At 42.6% G+C, this 19409-nt stretch overlaps 1 protein-coding gene across 1 annotated transcript; it reads left to right on the top strand.

The window, feature by feature from the left end:
- Positions 1-732: 732 nt before the first annotated feature.
- LOC140012706 (uncharacterized) lies at positions 733-15212 on the top strand. Its single transcript, XM_072060991.1, has 2 exons — positions 733-1421; positions 14978-15212. Exons 1-2 carry the CDS (start codon positions 733-735, stop codon positions 15210-15212), a joined length of 924 nt encoding a protein of 307 aa, XP_071917092.1.
- Positions 15213-19409: the final 4197 nt, after the last annotated feature.

The following is a 19409-nucleotide window of genomic DNA, read 5'->3' as shown; positions in this document are numbered from 1 at the left end:
AAATTAGAAAATTTTCGGGTTCCACACTCTTTTTTTTTTTTCGGGGGTCACAAAAACCCTAATCCCAACCCTGGAAACCCTAGTAATCATGTGGAAAGCGAGGACAGGGCCCTCAAAAGGTTTCAGAAGTTTTTCCCACCGAAGTTTATTGGGGAGCCCGATCCGGATGTGGCCGAAAGATGGCTAGAAAAGATGGTAGACATCTTTGCTGCCCTACACTATACGGAGGAGAGGCAGGTGACTTTTACTGTCTTCCAACTGGAAGAGGCAGCCCGTTCCTGGTGGAACGTAATAAGACAGAAATGGGACCGAGAACAAACGCCCAGGACATGGGTGAACTTCATAAGGGAGTTCAACGCTAAATTCTTCTCTTAGCTAGTTCAAGAATGGAAGGAAGACGAATTTATCCGGTTTCGCCAGGGGACCCAGATTGTCGCCGAGTACAAGAGCCAATTCACGCGACTGTCCAAATTTGCGCCCGAACTCATCATGACCGAACAACGAAGAATAAGGCGCTTTGTCCAGGACCTGAACGTGGAGATCCAGAAGGATCTAGCTGTATCCCAGATTAACGCCTTCAGTGATGCAGTGGAGAAGGCTCAACGAGTAGAGAATGCTAGGCTACAAGTGAGAAACTTCCAGGCGAAAAGGCGAGGATTTCCTGGAAGCGGTTCGGGGCAGGGGGATAAGAGTACCCCTCCCAAGTTTGGACGGGGGATTGGAGGAGGAAGGATGCCGGGAATGTCACGAGATGGCCAAGTTGGGAGAGGCCAAAGAGGAGGTTTCCAAAGAGGCAAGGCTTCTGCATCTCGCGGACCCTGCGGGTATTGTGGAAAGCCAAACCACACGGAGAACAATTGTTGGAAGAAGGAGGGAAAGTGTTTGCGCTGCGGAGGTGCAGACCACCAACTTGCTACTTGTCCGGTTCTATCACGGGATGGAAGGGGAAACCAGCAATTGACGAGGACCAATTCCGAACCGGCTAAGGTGGAAGGGACCAAACCCAAGATAGCGGCTCGAGTGTATTCAATGGAGCCACAACAGGTCCCCGATTCTTCTGAAGTTGTGGAAGGTACGATTCCTGTATTCCACCGATTTGCGAAAGTCTTAGTAGATCTCGGTGCTACTCATTCATTTGTCAACCCCAATTTTATGTGCGGAATAGATATAAAACCTGCTAGTTTACCCTATGACCTGGAAGTAAGTACTCCTATGGGGGATCATCGTTTGATCACTAGTATGGTTTATAAGGATTGCAAAATTTGGGTAGGAAAGAGGAAGTTGCTAGGGGATTTGATAAACCTGTCCATTAAGAGGTATGACGTAATTCTAGACATGGACTGGTTAGCCAGGTATAATGCTCAACTTGATTGTAAAAGGAAGGTGGTAGAGTTTCGCATTCTTGGGGAGGCGACCTTAAGGTTAGATATAAGGGGTAGGTTAGCCTCATCTGCCTTGATCTCGGGTATTCGGGTTAGGAAATTACTAAGTAAAGGGGTGCAAGGGTTCTTAGCCTTTCTAATCAATACCCCCATCGATAAATTGAAGGTAGAGGATGTGCACGTAGCGAAGGAATATCCGGATGTATTTTCTGATGAATTAGTCACCCTACCTCCAGAAAGAGAGATAGAATTCAAAATTGAGTTGTTACTAGGGACGTCACCTATCTCTAAAACCCCATACCGGATGGCCACTGCCGAACTTAGGGAGTTAAAGTTGCAGTTACAAGACCTTTTGGAGTGAGGGTTCATTCGAGAGAGTGGGTCTCCTTGGGAAGCCCCTGTGTTATTTGTAAAGAAAAGGATGGGGGTTTGCGGATGTGTATAGACTATCGGGGGCTGAATAATGTAACGGTTAAAAATAAATTTCCACTGCCTCATATTGATGAGTTGTTTGACCAGTTGCAAGGGGCAGTGGTCTTTTCGAAATTAGACCTCCGACAGGGATATTATCAATTGCTAATTAGGAAGGAGGACACACCAAAAACTGCCTTCAATTCTAGATACGGGCATTTTGAATTCGCAGTCATGCCCTTTGGACTGACCAATGCCCCTGCCGCCTTCATGGATTTAATGCATAGGGTTTTTAAGCCCTACTTGGATCGATTTGTAGTTATCTTTATTGATGACATTCTGGTCTACTCAAAGACTCGGGAGGAGCATAAGCAGTATTTAAGAGTCATTTTGCAAACCCTAAGAGAGCATCAGTTGTATGCCAAGTTTAGTAAGTGCGAGTTTTGGCTGGAGAAAATTTCTTTCTTAGGGCACGTAATTTTCCAATAGGGCATCACTGTTGACCTGGCGAAAGTAGAGGTCGTGACTGATTGGAAGAGGCCTGAAAATCCCATGGAGATTCGTAGTTTTCTAGGGCTGGTTGGCTACTATAAGCGTTTTATTAAGGACTTTTCCAAGCTTGTCGGTCCTTTAACCGACCTGACGAAGAAAAATGGTCGTTTCATGTGGGATGCTAGATGTGAAGCAAGTTTTCGAGAGTTAAAGAAAAGATTAACCATGGCACCGATTCTAGCTTTGCCTAACGGAATAGACGGTTTTACCATTTATACCGACGCTTCGCGGGAAGGTCTGGGGTGTGTGCTAATGCAAAACCAGAATGTGATATCTTTTGCCTCCAGAAAATTGAAACCCCACGAGTAGAACTACCCAACCCACGACCTAGAGTTAGCCGCAGTTGTTTTTGCTTTGAAAAAATGGAGACACTATCTATACGGGGTAACTTTCGAGGTTTACTCAGACCATAAGAGTCTTAGATACCTCTTCTCGCAAAAGGAATTGAATATGAGGCAGCGACGGTGGATGGAATTTTTGGAGGATTACGACTACACCATTAACTACCATCCGGGAAAAGCTAACGTAGTGGCCGATGCCTTGAGTCGAAAGGCTCAGGTAACGGGGTTAATGATTAAGGAATGGGATCTGTTACAATTGATTTGTGAGTGAAAACCCTGTCTTGGAAGACATAAGGTGATTTTTGGTAATGTTAAAGTAACGTCCACTTTACTAGAGCAGATTAAAGAAGCCCAGAAGGAAGATTCTATGGTACGGAAGTGGGGAGAGAAAGTAGGAAAAAGGGAATTAACAGATTTTAACTTCAATCCCGAGAGAGTTTTGAAATACCGAAACCGAGTGGTGGTGCCTAAAGATGAAGTGTTAAAGAGGGAGATCTTAGAGGAAACTCATTGGTCCAAGTATACGATCCATCCCAGTAGTAGCAAGATGTACCAGAACCTAAAAGGAGTCTATTGGTGGGACAACATGAAGAAAGAAATTGCTCAATACGTGCAAAAATGTCTCGTCTGCCAACAAGTTAAGGCAGAACATCAAAAACCATCTGGATTGTTACAACCTCTTGAGATACCCGAATGGAAGTGGGAAAACATTACAATGGACTTCGTTTCAGGTTTGCCGCGAACGCAACGAGAACATGATGCCGTTTGGGTGATCGTCGATCGGTTAACCAAATCGGCCAATTTCTTGCCGGTAAACATGAAGTATTCTATGGACAAATTGACTCAGGTGTATATGGACGAGATCATAAGACTACATGGAGTTCCTGTGAGCATTGTTTCGGATAGAGATCCCAGCTTTGTGTCTAGATTTTGGCAGAAATTTCAAGAGACCTTGGGTACTAAACTCAACCTTAGTACCACTTATCATCCCCAAACGGATGGACAATCGGAGTGAACAATTCAAACTCTTGAGGATATGTTAAGGACTTGTATTCTGGATTTTGGGGGTAACTAGGGTCAACATATGACCTTAGTAGAGTTTGCTTACAATAATAGTTACCATTCGTCAATTCAAATGGCCCCATACGAAGCGCTTTACGGGAGAAAGTGCCGGTCACCGATCTATTGGGAGGAAGTCGGTGAAAAGAAGGTTCTAGATCCAACAACTATTCCATGGATGGAGGATGCACGAGAAAAAGTCAAGTTGATACGACAAAGACTCCAAACAGCTCAAAACCGACAGAAGAGCTACGCAGACAATCGAAGAAAAGATCTGGAGTTCGAAGTTGGGGACCGTGTTTTTCTTAAGGTCACACCGTTACGAAGCGTCACGGCGGGTAGAGGAAAGAGACTTCAACCGAGGTTCGTTGGACCTTTCAAAATTCTTCAGAGAATTGGGAAAGTAGCGCATCGACTTGAACTACCATCAAGTTTGTCCAGGATTCACGACGTCTTCCACGTCTCAATGCTTAAGAAGTATTATCCCGACCCTTCTCACATCTTACAACCGGAGGAAATTGAGATAGATGAGTCACTCACCTACGAAGAGAAACATGTACAGTTGCTTGACCGAAAGGTTGTGAAAATCTTGTGGAGAAATCATGGGATAGAAGAGGTTACCTGGGAGGTGGAAGAAGAAATGCAAAAGAAATACCCTGAACTGTTTGGGAATCAAGGTGAGAAATTTTGAGGACGAAATTCTTTTAAGGGGGAGAGAGTGTGAGAACCCGGGAATTTTCTTATTTTCTAGGCTTTATTTTTTTTAATTGCACGCATTTTCTATATTTTCTTTATTAGGAAATTTTTCTAGATAATTTTATTAAGTAAATATAGTTTTAAAATTATTTTTCTAGTACAAGTTAGTTCTTGAGATTTTAGGAGTGCATATTGGACGTGGGACCCGCTTTTGCGTTAAGTGCGATAAAATTCGGCCAATTAGGTTAAGTTTTGTATACAGGGATTAATTTACTAGGTGTTAAGAGGTAATTAGAGGTTACCTAAATGGATTGATGTTGGAGGGACAAAGGGATAGCTTTAAACCAAAAAGGTGACAAGTGTCACTTTGTGATTAGATCTTGGACTTTGACCATCTTACCCAACTTTACCAAATATCCAAAAATTGACCCAAAATTCATTCCCATTTCTTTCCTTCTTGGTCGAGCTCTTCAAGAGAGAATAAGAGAGCAAGCTTCAACTTTCATCTTCCATTTCTTGCACAAATCTTGTGATTTAACCGTTCAAACTTCAAATTACACCATAAAAACCCTTAGTTAGGTAGGTTTGAGGAAGTGGGGGGAGTGGTTTGGAAAGAGGAGGTGCTAAGTTGCTTCGTTTCTTGAGTTTTCAAGGTGAGTTGCTAAGAGATTCTTCATTTATTCTTGATAATGTTAAATTAGTGACTTTGGTGGCTAAATATGTTGATTTATGGTAGGTTTATGGTTGAAAGTGGAGTTTTGATGGATTTTTGAATTATTATAGATATTTTTCTGTTTTATATGATAATCATTGGTTAGTCATGGATTGAGGGCTTGTTATAGAGTAAAATGGAGCTTGGATATGTTGGATATGATTGTTTGCGAAAAATTTCTGGTTTGTGCGGAAAATTTCAGATTTAGGGTTTTGAATTGGGGCTTTTCTAGGGTTATTATGGAACTCTTGAATTGGCTTTGTTTAAAGGGTATTGTAACCCTAATAAGGTGTATTGAATGGCATAGGACTTGTACTTATACTTGTGGTTGTGTTGGTTGAAAATGAATGATGAATTGTAGGATGGAAATCTGAAATTTTAAGGGGAAATGCTGTCCAAATTTTAGGTCCATATGATTTCTAGGAATTGGGTTGCTTAGAGTGTTAGTTAGTGACTTTCGGGTCATCCAAACCTTTAGCACCAAGTGTTCCTTATATTATTTTCAAGTTATTTTGGTTTTACATTAGTGATGTGTGGTTTGGGTTTATGACTCGTATTCGAGTCTCATTGTGTTTTTTTGAATGTTTTAGGGCGTGCCGGTGACTCAAGGCGCTCGTTGGGTGGAAATTTGTGAAAACTCTCTTTATTTGATCGGTGAGTGTACTACTCACATGGTTGTTACTTCATGGCTTTGTTATACTTGAAATCTATGATTTGAATGCTTGTGTATACTGCTAAGATTGGTTGAGACGAGGGTGTACTTTATCACTCTCGCACTCTATGGCTTATGCGACTGTTTACTGTATCAATTGAATGTCTCTTGAATATACTTGAACTGGTGTCGTTTGGACGTGTATCCAACGACTTTTACTGTTGACTCTGAGTTCAACCCCATCGGCGGTCGATTGACTCGAGCCAGCAAGGGCATGGTCGAGGAGATTGACAAGCCATGGGGACTGTTTCTATTGAATCATTGGGTATGAGACTCTTGATTCCGGTATACTCGAGTATTACTGTAACAGCCCCACTTTCCCCTAAGGCGAACCAAAGGGGTTAGCGGACTGTCTGCCCAGCTCTCGCCAGGACTACGGAGCAGTTACACGCGTTCTAATACGTTTCGGGAATGCAAAAGTGCGCTCGGACAGGTCACAAGTATCAAAATAACAAAATAAAAAAAAAACGAAAAACTGAATAGTAACCTGGACAGCAGAATCCGGCCGGAATCTGGCCGGATTAGCGGCCGGATTCTTGGCCGGATACTGTCCAGTGAGCAACTTCACGGATTCAAAATTTTCCACAATTCAGTGAAAGGATACGGTCGGCTCTCAAGAGCCCATTTCCACGCTTACATTCTTGATCCACACTCATTGACCCTCCGTCAATGTTGAAAGTACCAAACCGTAGACCTCACTTCACTTCCATTCCTTCCACCCAACATACCCCAACCGGGCCCGCACTCCATTCAGTCATTTTGGTAATACTCGAGTATACCGGAACCAAAGGTCTCATTACCACAAGGTTCCTCAGTACAGTCCCCGTGGCATGACAATTTTCACGACCAAGCCCTCGCCGGCTCGATCCAATTGACTACCAAACGGGGTTGAGCTCAGTAATACAGTGAAGCCATTGGACATTCGCCCAAATGACACCAAATCAGTTTCCAAGAATGGAATTCAGTATCCAGTATATCAAGTTCAGTAATGCAGTAAAACGGTAGCCAATCAGTGATACTATCAAAAGGGGTGAGGGCGGTCAAGTACACCCTCACCTTAATCAATTCCAATATCCAAGTAAGCCTTCAAGGCATCACATATACATTTAGCAAAGCCACATAGTAACAATTAAGTGAGTAGTATACTCACCAAGTGAGAAAATGATGTTTCATGCACCGTCGTTAAACGAACGTCGTGCACCACCGTTTCCTCCTAGAACAAGTGAACAATTACCATAAGACTCGGTAACGAGTCACAAAGCCAAGCCAATTATAACCCAATAGGGTTTCATATGCATAAACAAGCATAATAGCAAACCAGAAAATCAAGCATTGGAACTCATTCGTCCCAACGACAAAAACAGTTTTTGGCCTCCAAAAGCGGTAATGGCACAAAATGCGCTACGCTTATCGGATGAGGGCGAAAGACCCACCATCTCGAAGCTATGAAACAGGGCTACAACAATGTAGAAGGCCTCTCAGTCCAAATCCTAGCACAACTAGGTAAAAAATGCAGAAAACCCAGCCAGAACCGCAATTGCAGGTTCCAAAATCACAGAAAACTGTAATACGTCTATCTCAGCCTACACAGATCCAAATGCAGTGATTCCAAAGGCACATGAAAGCTAAGACATCAAGCTAGCATTCATCAGAAGACACCAACTTCAAATTCCAAACCAAATCCAGTCAAAACAGGCAATTACTATCGCAGTTCGGACATTCTGTTCACCAAAAACAGCAACAGTAAAAACGGCATAACTCTCTCTATACTACTCCAAATGTCCTGAAATTTTGCAGACACATCAAACTCATCAATACCTACAACTTTCATGTTTTGAGCAAAGTCCAATTCGGCCTCTAGCTATGACCTAAAATTTCGGACAGAATAGGGGTTCATGAACCCTAACTTTTCACATTTCATTCCAAATCCAAAATTGATTGCATTTCACAACAATTCACACCTACTAGAGCCAAAGCCCCTTATTACCAACCATCATACTAGTCCACAACATCAAAATCATATGAAACCAGAAAATTCCTCATAAAATTAAAAACTTCAACAAATCAAGCCAAACCAAGAAATAAATCATATAATCCATCACTTTAGCCACTTCTAAGCCAAACATAAACATCATTAGGTGTAGTAGAGGTTCAAGCATCACTTACCAAGTAATCAAGAGAGATAGGGAGTGTGGACACCTTAGCTCTCCAAAAAAAACTTCACTAAGCACTCAAGAGCACCAAAGGAAGGAATTTTATGGAGTAGATTCTAGTTTAAGCACTTGAGTTGGGTGATTTGAGCTTGTTGGAAGCTTAAACTTGGAAGAGTTTTTCTTTCTTCTTGGATGAGAGGTTCGGCCATCAAGGAGCAAGAAATGGTAAGTTTTGTTCAATTTTTAAGATATTTAAACAAGTGGTCAAAAGGTCAAAAAATAGAATAGTAAACCATAAAGTCCACCCAAAGGGAACATGACACATGGCACCTCCTTAAATGCATTCTTATCATTCTTTTCTCTCTCACATCAATCACTTCACACACACTACTTATCTCTTAACACCCGATAAATTTTCCACAGTATCCGAAACTTAACCGTATTGGCCGAATTTTCCCGAACTTTTCGCACTAGTGGGTCCCACGTCCAATATATATTCTTAATTTTCTAAAAACTCTCCAATACTAGAAAATTCATCTAAAAACTATAACTGCTCATAAAATCCACCAAGAAAATATTCTTAGGCCAGAAAATGCAGAAAACATGAAATTTAAGGGGGGAAAAACCCTAGGAAACTATTAGGGCAATACGGGTTCTCACACTCTCTCCCCCTTAAAAGAATTTCGTCCTCGAAATTCCTTATCATTGACTACTCCGGGATTAAATTGAACAGTATACTGATCTGTACCCCTTCACTGGCCAGGTTCATTAAATTCTTACCTTCCACATCCTCTGATGAGTCAACATCTAAGGAGTACACCCGAGAGGACACTTTCGATCCATCCTTGTCCCCCTTCGACTGGGCAGAGTTGGTCGTAGTTGGTGGCAGAGTCCCTTGCCGCTCGCGCAGGCGAGCTGGACAGTTAGCAATTTGATGTTCGGCACTCCCACAGAGCAAGCATTTTCCTCCTTTCTTCCAGCAATTGTCCTCCGAATGGTTTAATTTTCCGCAATACCCGCAGGGTCCGCGTGCTGTAGAAGCCGAGCTTCCTCTTAACAGGCTCTCGTGTGACACTCCCGGCATTCTTACTCCTCCCGTTCCTCGTCCAAACTTGGGATGGGTACTTTCATCCTCCTGCCCCGAACTACTTCCAGAAAATCCTCTCTTTTTCGCCTGAAAAGTTTTCACCTGGAGCCTAGCATTCTCTACTCGTTGTGCCTTCTCCACTGCTTCGCTGAAGGCATTAATTTGGGCTGCCGCGAGGTCCTTCTGGATTTCTACGTTCAGCCCCTGGACAAATCGCCGTATTCTTCGTTGCTCGGTCATGATGAGTTCGGGCGCAAATTTGGATAGGCGGGTGAACTGGCTTTCATACTCCGCCACGGTTTGGGCTCCTTGGCGAAGTCGAATGAACTCGTCTTCCTTCCTCTCCTGAACTAGAGGAGGGAAAAACTTCGCATTGAACTCTCTGATGAAGTTCACCCAAGTCCTAGGTGTCTGTTCTCGTTCCCACTTCTGCCTAATGACGTTCAACCAGGAACGGGCTGCCCCTTCAAGCTGGAACACGGCAAAAGTCACCTGCCGTTCGTCAGGGTAGTGTAAGGCTGCAAAAATGTCTACCATTTTCTCAAGCCATTTCTCAGCCACATCAGGGTCGGGTCCCCCAACAAATTTCGGCGGAGCGAACTTTTGGAAACGTTCGAGAGCTCTATCCTCGCTCTCAATATGATGGCCAGGGTTTCCGGGGTTTCCAGGGTTCGGGTTTGGGTTCTGAGCTTGTTGCTGCACTACTTGTGCAAGCAGGTTTGTCATTTGCTGCATAGCAGCAGCTATCTGGGCATTAGGGTCGGCTTGGGGTTCAGGATCAGGTCCAGTCGAGGTTTCCCCCGCACCCCTAACCGGTATAGGTTGTCTAGTTCTGCGTCCACGGCCTCGACCACTCCGAGTGCCTTCCATCAATCTAAGTCAATCTAGGTCACCAAATAAATATACTGTTAAAGGGCACCTAACCCTCCTTTCCGTAGCACCAGACAGGAACAATGAAACAAGAGTAAGTAACTCAAACAATTACCGCGAAGAGCATTTAAACATATACCACGTATACATAGATCACATAACCAGGTTAAGCAATTATACGGAACAGTCAGTCAAGTACATACAAAGTCATTCCATGAAACAAAAAGATCCTTCAAAAGTACTGCAGACGCCTAGGTCACAAGTGCCAAAGAACTCGCGAGAAGCTTTTCCCCTTCTAGGGCTTCGTCCAAATATTTATATCTTAATCAAGTTCGATCATGCTTAACCACACCCGAACAAACCACACGAAGTTCCGTAGAATCGCCTTTCTAGTTCACCAAATCCTTTCAAACCTAAGCCCTCATATCTTTCGTATCCGGGCGCAAGAATCTCGTCTAAGATAATTCACATCTCGAGCCGGCCGGTCCCAAGAGTAAACCATCCTTATTAAAGATTCCTACCCGACATACATACCTAGCTTCCTCGAGTCCCATGATAATGATTCGTACACTTATCACATGCCCGGTTCATAACTTATGCTCAAACGAGCACTTAGACATATTCATGAAATTAGGACCACAACACCACTTGGCCCAGTCTCACTCCACGCAGAGACCACGCGAAGTGGCTCTGATACCAATTGTAACAGCCCCACTTTCCCCTAAGGCGAACCAAAGGGGTTAGCGGACTGTCTGCCCAGCTCTCGCCAGGACTACGGAGCAGTTACACGCGTTCTAATACGTTTCGGGAATGCAAAAGTGCGCTCGGACAGGTCACAAGTATCAAAATAACAAAATAAAAAAAAACGAAAAACTGAATAGTAACCTGGACAGCAGAATCCGGCCGGAATCTGGCCGGATTAGCGGCCGGATTCTTGGCCGGATACTGTCCAGTGAGCAACTTCACGGATTCAAAATTTTCCAAGCAATCCGGCCGACAATCCGGCTAGTTTCTGGCCGGATTCCTGGCCGGATTCAGTCCAGTGCCTTTCCGTCAAAAATTTTCTTTTGCCGTTTGAAAGCCGAAACGTTCAGAAGTTCATCCAAACATCAACTTAACATATATACATGGAAATCCAACATTGTCAAGCCAAATTGGCATACCAAGAGATCCATTTAGTTCATTCACATACAATAGCCATTTACACACCAAATATTGGTGAAACAAAACACATAGGGTTTCACCCTCAAGGAGCTATTCAAAATACATGTACATGAGCTCAACTTGTCATTCAACTATTACAACCTTTTCCAAAAGTATTCATTTTCCTGTAAGGAAAACAAATGGAACGGAGTGAGCTAAAGCTCAGTGAGCAACTATCACAATAGCAGTTAAGATCACATAAGCATAACCATTCAATTCAAGTATGCAATTTCGAAGTAAGCAATTCAGTGAAAGGATACGGTCGACTCTCAAGAGCCCATTTCCACGCTTACATTCTTGATCCACACTCATTGACCCTCCGTCAATGTTGAAAGTACCAAACCGTAGACCTCACTTCACTTCCATTCCTTCCACCCAACATACCCCAACCGGGCCCGCACTCCATTCAGTCATTTTGGTAATACTCGAGTATACCGGAACCAAAGGTCTCATTACCACAAGGTTCCTCAGTACAGTCCCCGTGGCATGACAATTTTCACGACCAAGCCCTCGCCGGCTCGATCCAATTGACTACCAAACGGGGTTGAGCTCAGTAATACAGTGAAGCCATTGGACATTCGCCCAAATGACACCAAATCAGTTTCCAAGAATGGAATTCAGTATCCAGTATATCAAGTTCAGTAATGCAGTAAAACGGTAGCCAATCAGTGATACTATCAAAAGGGGTGAGGGCGGTCAAGTACACCCTCACCTTAATCAATTCCAATATCCAAGTAAGCCTTCAAGGCATCACATATACATTTAGCAAAGCCACATAGTAACAATTAAGTGAGTAGTATACTCACCAAGTGAGAAAATGATGTTTCATGCACCGTCGTTAAACGAACGTCGTGCACCACCGTTTCCTCCTAGAACAAGTGAACAATTACCATAAGACTCGATAACGAGTCACAAAGCCAAGCCAATTATAACCCAATAGGGTTTCATATGCATAAACAAGCATAATAGCAAACCAGAAAATCAAGCATTGGAACTCATTCGTCCCAACGACAAAAACAGTTTTTGGCCTCCAAAAGCGGTAATGGCACAAAATGCGCTACGCTTATCGGATGAGGGCGAAAGACCCACCATCTCGAAGCTATGAAACAGGGCTACAACAATGTAGAAGGCCTCTCAGTCCAAATCCTAGCACAACTAGGTCAAAAATGCAGAAAACCCAGCCAGAACCGCAATTGCAGGTTCCAAAATCACAGAAAACTGTAATACGTCTATCTCAGCCTACACAGATCCAAATGCAGTGATTCCAAAGGAACATGAAAGCTAAGACATCAAGATACCATTCATCAGAAGACACCAACTTCAAATTCCAAACCAAATCCAGTCAAAACAGGCAATTACTATCGCAGTTCGGACATTCTGTTCACCAAAAACAGCAACAGTAAAAACGGCATAACTCTCTCTATACTACTCCAAATGCCCTGAAATTTTGCAGACACATCAAACTCATCAATACCTACAACTTTCATGTTTTGAGGAAAGTCCAATTCGGCCTCTAGCTATGACCTAAAATTTCGGACAGAATAGGGGTTCATGAACCCTAACTTTTCACATTTCATTCCAAATCCAAAATTGATTGCATTTCACAACAATTCACACCTACTAGAGCCAAAGACCCTTATTACCAACCATCATACTAGTCCACAACATCAAAATCATATGAAACCAGAAAATTCCTCATAAAATTAAAAACTTCAACAAATCAAGCCAAACCAAGAAATAAATCATATAATCCATCACTTTAGCCACTTCTAAGCCAAACATAAACATCATTAGGTGTAGTAGAGGTTCAAGCATCACTTACCAAGTAATCAAGAGAGATAGGGAGTGTGGACACCTTAGCTCTCCAAAAAAAACTTCACTAAGCACTCAAGAGCACCAAAGGAAGGAATTTTATGGAGTAGATTCTAGTTTAAGCACTTGAGTTGGGTGATTTGAGCTTGTTGGAAGCTTAAACTTGGAAGAGTTTTTCTTTCTTCTTGGATGAGAGGTTCGGCCATCAAGGAGCAAGAAATGGTAAGTTTTGTTCAATTTTTAAGATATTTAAACAAGTGGTCAAAAGGTCAAAAAATAGAATAGTAAACCATAAAGTCCACCCAAAGGGAACATGACACATGGCACCTCCTTAAATGCATTCTTATCATTCTTTTCTCTCTCACATCAATCACTTCACACACACTACTTATCTCTTAACACCCGATAAATTTTTCACAGTATCCGAAACTTAACCGTATTGGCCGAATTTTCCCGAACTTTTCGCACTAGTGGGTCCCACGTCCAATATATATTCTTAATTTTCTAAAAACTCTCCAATACTAGAAAATTCATCTAAAAACTATAACTGCTCATAAAATCCACCAAGAAAATATTCCTAGGCCAGAAAATGCAGAAAACATGAAATTTAAGGGGGGAAAAACCCTAGGAAACTATTAGGGCAATACGGGTTCTCACAATTACCATTTTGAACTGGTTGGAGTTCGGATCTGGTAGGGGTATGTGAGGTGGAAGGAAATTGGAGAAAATGGAGTCTACAGTATTGGTTACTTCTTAGGCGTTGACGGGGGGTCAACGGGGTGAGATCAAGTACGGCAAGCGAGGAAAAGGGCTCTTGAGAGCTGTCCGTATCCTTTTAAAAATCTTTATTAAAATGTGGTGTTAGTTAACTCACTTATTGAATGTATTGGGATTGAGTAGCTTTGTGCTTATATGAACTTCGTTACGTGGGTGATGGTACCTCATTGGGCGAAAGCTCACTCTATTGCCTTTGTGTTCCTTACAGGGAGATGAATAACTTTTGGGAAACTGTGATTTTGAAGCCGAGTTGAGCTTGATTAATATTCTTTGGTATAGCTCCTCGATGGGTGGAAAACCTTAAGTGTATTTGGATTCAACATTTCCTTTTGAGTTGTAAATTTGCAACTATATGTGTATAAACGTGTTTGGTAATGTTCATGTGTTATTTTGGTTTGTAAAGGTTCAATTTCAAGGTTTGTATGATTTGTTGGTAATCGGTTGGGTTTCGGACAAGATCGGATTTTGAACAACAAAAGAAAATTTTTTGGCGGGAAAGGCAAAGTGGAATCCGGCCGAAAATCCGGCCAGATCTTGGCCGGATTGCTGGCCGGATTGTCTTGGATTTTTTGAATCCGAGCAGTTGGTCATTGCCTCCAATCCGGCCAAGAATCCGGCCGAATTGTGACGTGGCCGGAACTATTTATGTGCGGCTCCGATTTTTCGTTTTCCGTTTCGTGAATTTTGAATCATTTGAGCGCGCTAATATCTTCTGGAACGTTTTCGATTGTATATAACCATCATAGTAGACCTGGCGAGAGTTGGGCAGGCAGTCTGCTAACCCCTTTGGTACGCCTTAGGGGAAAGTGGGGCTGTCACATGGTCTTTGCGCGGAGCGAGCTTGAACCAAGTGATGTTATGGTCCTAATTTCGTGAATGCGTGTAAAGGACTAAGTGCTCTTTTGAGCATAAGCTATGAATCATGAAATGTTATAGGTTTCAAACCTTTATCATGGTACTTGGAGACAATAGATATGTATGTCAGGTAGGAACCTCAAATGTAGATGATTTACTCTTGGGATTGGCTAACTCGAGTTATGAATTATCTTATTTTGAATTCTTGTACCCGAATACTAAATAGATGAGAGCCTAGGTTAGAAATGACCGGGGCAAACTAGAAATTTGATTCTACAGAACTTCATGTGATGTATTAGGGTGTCATTAAGTATGATTATCCCTGTCTAAGATATAAACTGTGTTATCCTTGCAGGTTATGGACGGAGCAAATCGAGAGGGTGGAGGTGAGCCATCTCAGAGGCGTTTCTGAGTCATTGACTATGAGGACAGATCGGGGGGACCGATTCGACGCTGGAGTACCGATAGTCGGACCAGGCGTTGTACTCGTTGTCAGAACTACTCCTATATCGACCATGTGGTTGTGGCGGTACTTGATGAAAGGAGAAGGCTTAGGCGTGCCCATGATAAGGATCACATTGAGATGGTGAGACTGAGGGGCATCATGAGAATGCAAGCGGACTGGATTCGCGAGCTCCAGGGGGATATCGCGACGGAGCAAAAGAGGACAAATGCTCTTCGAGAGCAGTTGCAGGTAGTTAATGACCGCCTTACGAAAGTGGTCAGGGAGGTTAGAGACCGGCCCGGAGGCATTATTAATGAGTGTGAGGTGCTAATCCAGGAAGTGTTTGGCGCTAATGTACAAGTGGAGGTTCCGGGCGATGGAGCTCCTAGAGAGGGAGACGCACCTAGCTCTAGCCATGGGGAGAGTCCATTAGCTCGGTTGGAAACTAGGTTAGAGCTCATGTGAGCCATGTTTTGATCCCGTGTAATGGGGTAGTTAGGGAAAGCTCTTAGTTAGCTATTTTTATACTTTTGGCCAGGTTTGTACATAGTACTTTTGACGATGCCGCTACTTTCATGGGATTATTTTGTTTGTATCTGACTGACTGCTACTGTGTGACTTGTTTGATACAGTTGTGTTATATGCATAGTTGCCTTTTATTTGTATATACTTCTTATCACTTGTTCCTGCATATATTTATTTTTAATATCATATTTGTGTTTCGACCCTAGATTGGTTAAACCAATGGAGGGTACCCGTTGTGGACGAGGCCGTGGACGTGGAATTAGGCAACCCTCGAATGAAGGTGGTAATCAGGAACCAACGCCTAAACCAAATCCTAAACATAGAGTCGATCCTAATGCTCAGGTAGCTGCTGCCATTCAACGTATGACCGAACTGTTGGCCCTTGTACTGGAACACCAAGGCCAAAACCCTGTTAACTAACCTAGAAACCCTGGCAATCATGTAGAGGGCAAGGATAGAACCCTTGAACGATTCCAAAAGTTCTCCCCACCAAAATTCCTTAGAGGACCAGACCCAAACGTAGTCGAGAAGTGGTTGCATTTCCGGTTCTTTTCCTAGTTAAATTTTGTACTTGAATGACTTTGAGCCCATTGAACAGCTGTGGTGATGAATTTATATTGTGTAGGACTTTGGGATTGATTGAGGAAAATAATGAAGCCATAAATGGCTGGAAAAATAGGTAAGTACAGAGGGCATGCTGCCCAAAATTTTAGCGCTACACGATCCTTTCAAGTTGAGTTGATCTTGGTAAAAATGATGGGTTTTAGGAGTTGTTTGTAACCCTAGGACCAACTGTTATCCTTTTTGGTCAAAAATTATATTTTATTCTTTGTACTAGTACTTACCATGGAAAGGCGTACGACATGTAGTCGAGCCTCACTTGTGCATTCCGTTTACTCGATTTTGGATGTGACACCTTCAATTGGTTTTCTTTAATGATTTTAGGGTTTCTTGGCGATTAAAGCCAATCTGAAGTGAAAACTTTTTAAGTATCTGTACTTGAACCGGTGAGTGTACCACTCCCCTTATTTGTTGATTAACTTGGGGTCTGTATATGCAATCTGTGATATGACCGAATGTACTATCTGTTTATTCTGTTTGAGACGAGGGTGTACTTTATCACACTCGTTCTCTTGTCTGTTCATATGCCAATTTACTATGCAAAATTTGAATATGTTATCTGTATCTGTATCTGTTCGGACGTCGTTTGGAGGCTGGTATCCAACGACCTTTTTGTGACCTCTGAGCTCAACACCTGTGGCTAGTTACTCAAGTCGGGTCGGCAAGGGCCTGGTCGATTAGATAACGAACCACGGTAGTCTGTTTTGGGATCTTTGGGTATTGAGACCCTTGATTCCGGTATACTCGAGTATTACCATTTCTGAACTGATTGGATTTCGGGCCCGGTAGGGGTATGTGAGGTGTAAGGAATCGGAGAAAGTGGAGTCTACGGTATTGGTTACTCTTTTAGCGTTGACGGAGTGTCAACTATTATTTCGATCAAGCTTCGGTGAAACAAATGGGAATTTGGCTCCTGAGAGCCACCCGTATTCTTTCTATCTATGGTGTTTGTTCATTTCTTTATTTGATTCGCATATGTGACTAAGTGAATATGAAGTTCCACGTTTTCTTACTTGCTATTATTTTGGTACTTCATTGAGCGTAAGCTCACCCCTTCCCATTATCTTTGTTTTCCTTACAAGGGACAAACTTTGAAACCACGATTTTGGAAGAAAAGGGATCGAGCTAATGTATATGTTATTTTGTTAAGCTCCTTTGTACCGAAACCCTAATTATATTTTCTGTAGCATGAATACTTTGGCTTGTATTTTAGTTCATTTGTTCAAGACTCCCATGTATGTATAAGTGTTTAATCGACGTTCCGTACTTCCGTATGATTTGGTAAGCTCTGTTTAATCCTTGGTGGTCCCAATTGTTCGTTTTCGTTGAGTTCTCGCGCGTACTATATAGGGTTAGTGTGAATCGACTCCGTAGTCCTGGCGAGAGTTGGGCAGGCGGTCCGCCGAACCCTCTGGTTCGCCTTAGGTGGAGGTGGGGCTGTCACAAAACCTATGGAAGTTGGACTTTGACCAACTTGTTTTAACTTTCCTAAAACAAAAATTTGACCAAAATTCCACCATTGTTCTTTCTTGGTTGGCCGAACCATAGAGAGGAGAAAAGAGAGAAAAGACTTCATCTTGCACTCCAATTTCTTGCTTCAATCTTGAGTTCCAACCATCAAAATTGCAAACTACTCCATAAAAGTTGCCTACTAAGGAGGATTAGAGGTGTTGGTGGAGTGATTTTTGAGGGGGAAGTACTAAGCTACCATCTTTCTAGTGTTTCTAAGGTAACTTGCCAAAAAAATCCCTCTTTGCTTCCAATAATTGCATATTTGTGGCTTAGGGTTGTTAAATGTGTAGTTTTGTGCAATATTCCATGAGTTGAGGTGGTGACATGGGAAATTTCAGTTTTTTGCTGAATTTACTGCTCTTATTTGATGTTTGAGCATTGGTCATGGATTGATAGTTTTGTTATGTATAATATTGAGTTTTTATATGCTAGTTTTTATTGCTCACGAAAAATTTAAGCTTATTCGGGTCAGTCCCATGATTAAAAGCTTATTCGGGCCAGTCCCATGATTAAAGCTTATTCGGGTCAGTCCCATGATTAAAGCTTATTCGGGTCAGTCCCATGATTAAAGCTTATTCGGGTCAGTCCCATGATTTACAGCTTATTCGGGTCAGTCCCGTTTAAATTCCTGTTCGGGTCAGTCCCGTTAAATTCCTGTTCGGGTCAGTCCCGTTTAAATTCCTGTTCGGGTCAGTCCCGTTTAAAATCCTGTTCGGGTCAGTCCCGTTTTTCTTTGTCTCAAGTTTTTCCAAAACTCAGACAAAGAGGGGCAAACTGTAGACACCAAATTTTTAAGGAATTTTGTTTGATATTATTTCTGTTTTTGATTAATTTCATTTTTATTTTTATTTGTATTTTTTAAGTCATTTTATTAAACTTTAATCATTTAATTTTTTAATTTTCATTTGTTTCAATGTTAGGGTTTTACTTTATCTTATTTTTGCACATAAGCCTATTTTTGGAGGATGAGATCTTAGCCTTTCATCTTAGGTTTAGTCCTTCTTTGGGGTGCCTTTAAAAGGCAAACAGCCGCAAGCAATAAGGGGGTGCGCGAGGGACGGCCGAAATCTAGAACAGAAAGCTAGAAAGAAAGAAAGAAAAACAAAAAAGCTAGCGAGCAAGGAGAAAGACGGAGGCTAGACAAAAACAAGGGGAAGCTGGGGGCGAAAGGAATGAAAAAGGAAAACAGAGGGGAGGTTTCCGTCGGAGGGAATCAACAAAAAAGGAAAGGCTAAGTAGCAAAAGGAAGGAGGATTGCAACGTCTGGGTTTTGGGGGCAGAATTAAAGCAAAAAGGAAAGAACAGAGGGAGCTTGGGGGGTTACGGACCAAAAAGGGGAAGACTAAGAAATAGAGGGGATAAAAAACAGAGAAGGAGGCTGCGGAGAGTAAAAGGGAACAGAAAACGGAGAAGATAGCTGGGAGGAATTTAGGAAGAGCAAGAAACGGAACTAAAAAAAGAAGAAACTGGCGGCCGAAATCTGGAATTTAGAGGAGGAATTTTGGGCAGAGGCGAAAGAACTAAACGAAAAGTGAGGAAACAAAGACCAGGAGGTCCGCCGCAATCCGAGCCCCGCCACGGCATCTCCACCTCTGCCGCCGCCTTTCAACTCCCACTGCCGTCGCTGCCACCGTAGCCATCAAAGCAGCAGGGGCTTCTACTGCCATCTCCACAGAGCCGTTCC

Source organism: Coffea arabica, chromosome 8e (assembly GCF_036785885.1).
Source record: "Coffea arabica cultivar ET-39 chromosome 8e, Coffea Arabica ET-39 HiFi, whole genome shotgun sequence".
Taxonomy (NCBI): Eukaryota; Viridiplantae; Streptophyta; class Magnoliopsida; order Gentianales; family Rubiaceae; genus Coffea; species Coffea arabica.
This window is presented reverse-complemented; position numbering and strand designations above follow the sequence as displayed.

Excerpts from the sequence above, each read along its gene's own strand:
- LOC140012706 (XM_072060991.1), top strand. The coding sequence starts at position 733 with ATGCCGGGAATGTCACGAGATGGCCAAGTTGGGAGAGGCCAAAGAGGA. Across the intron at positions 1,422-14,977 it reads CTTGGGGAGGCGACCTTAAG|GTTATGGACGGAGCAAATCG; the intron begins GTTAGATATAAG and ends TTATCCTTGCAG.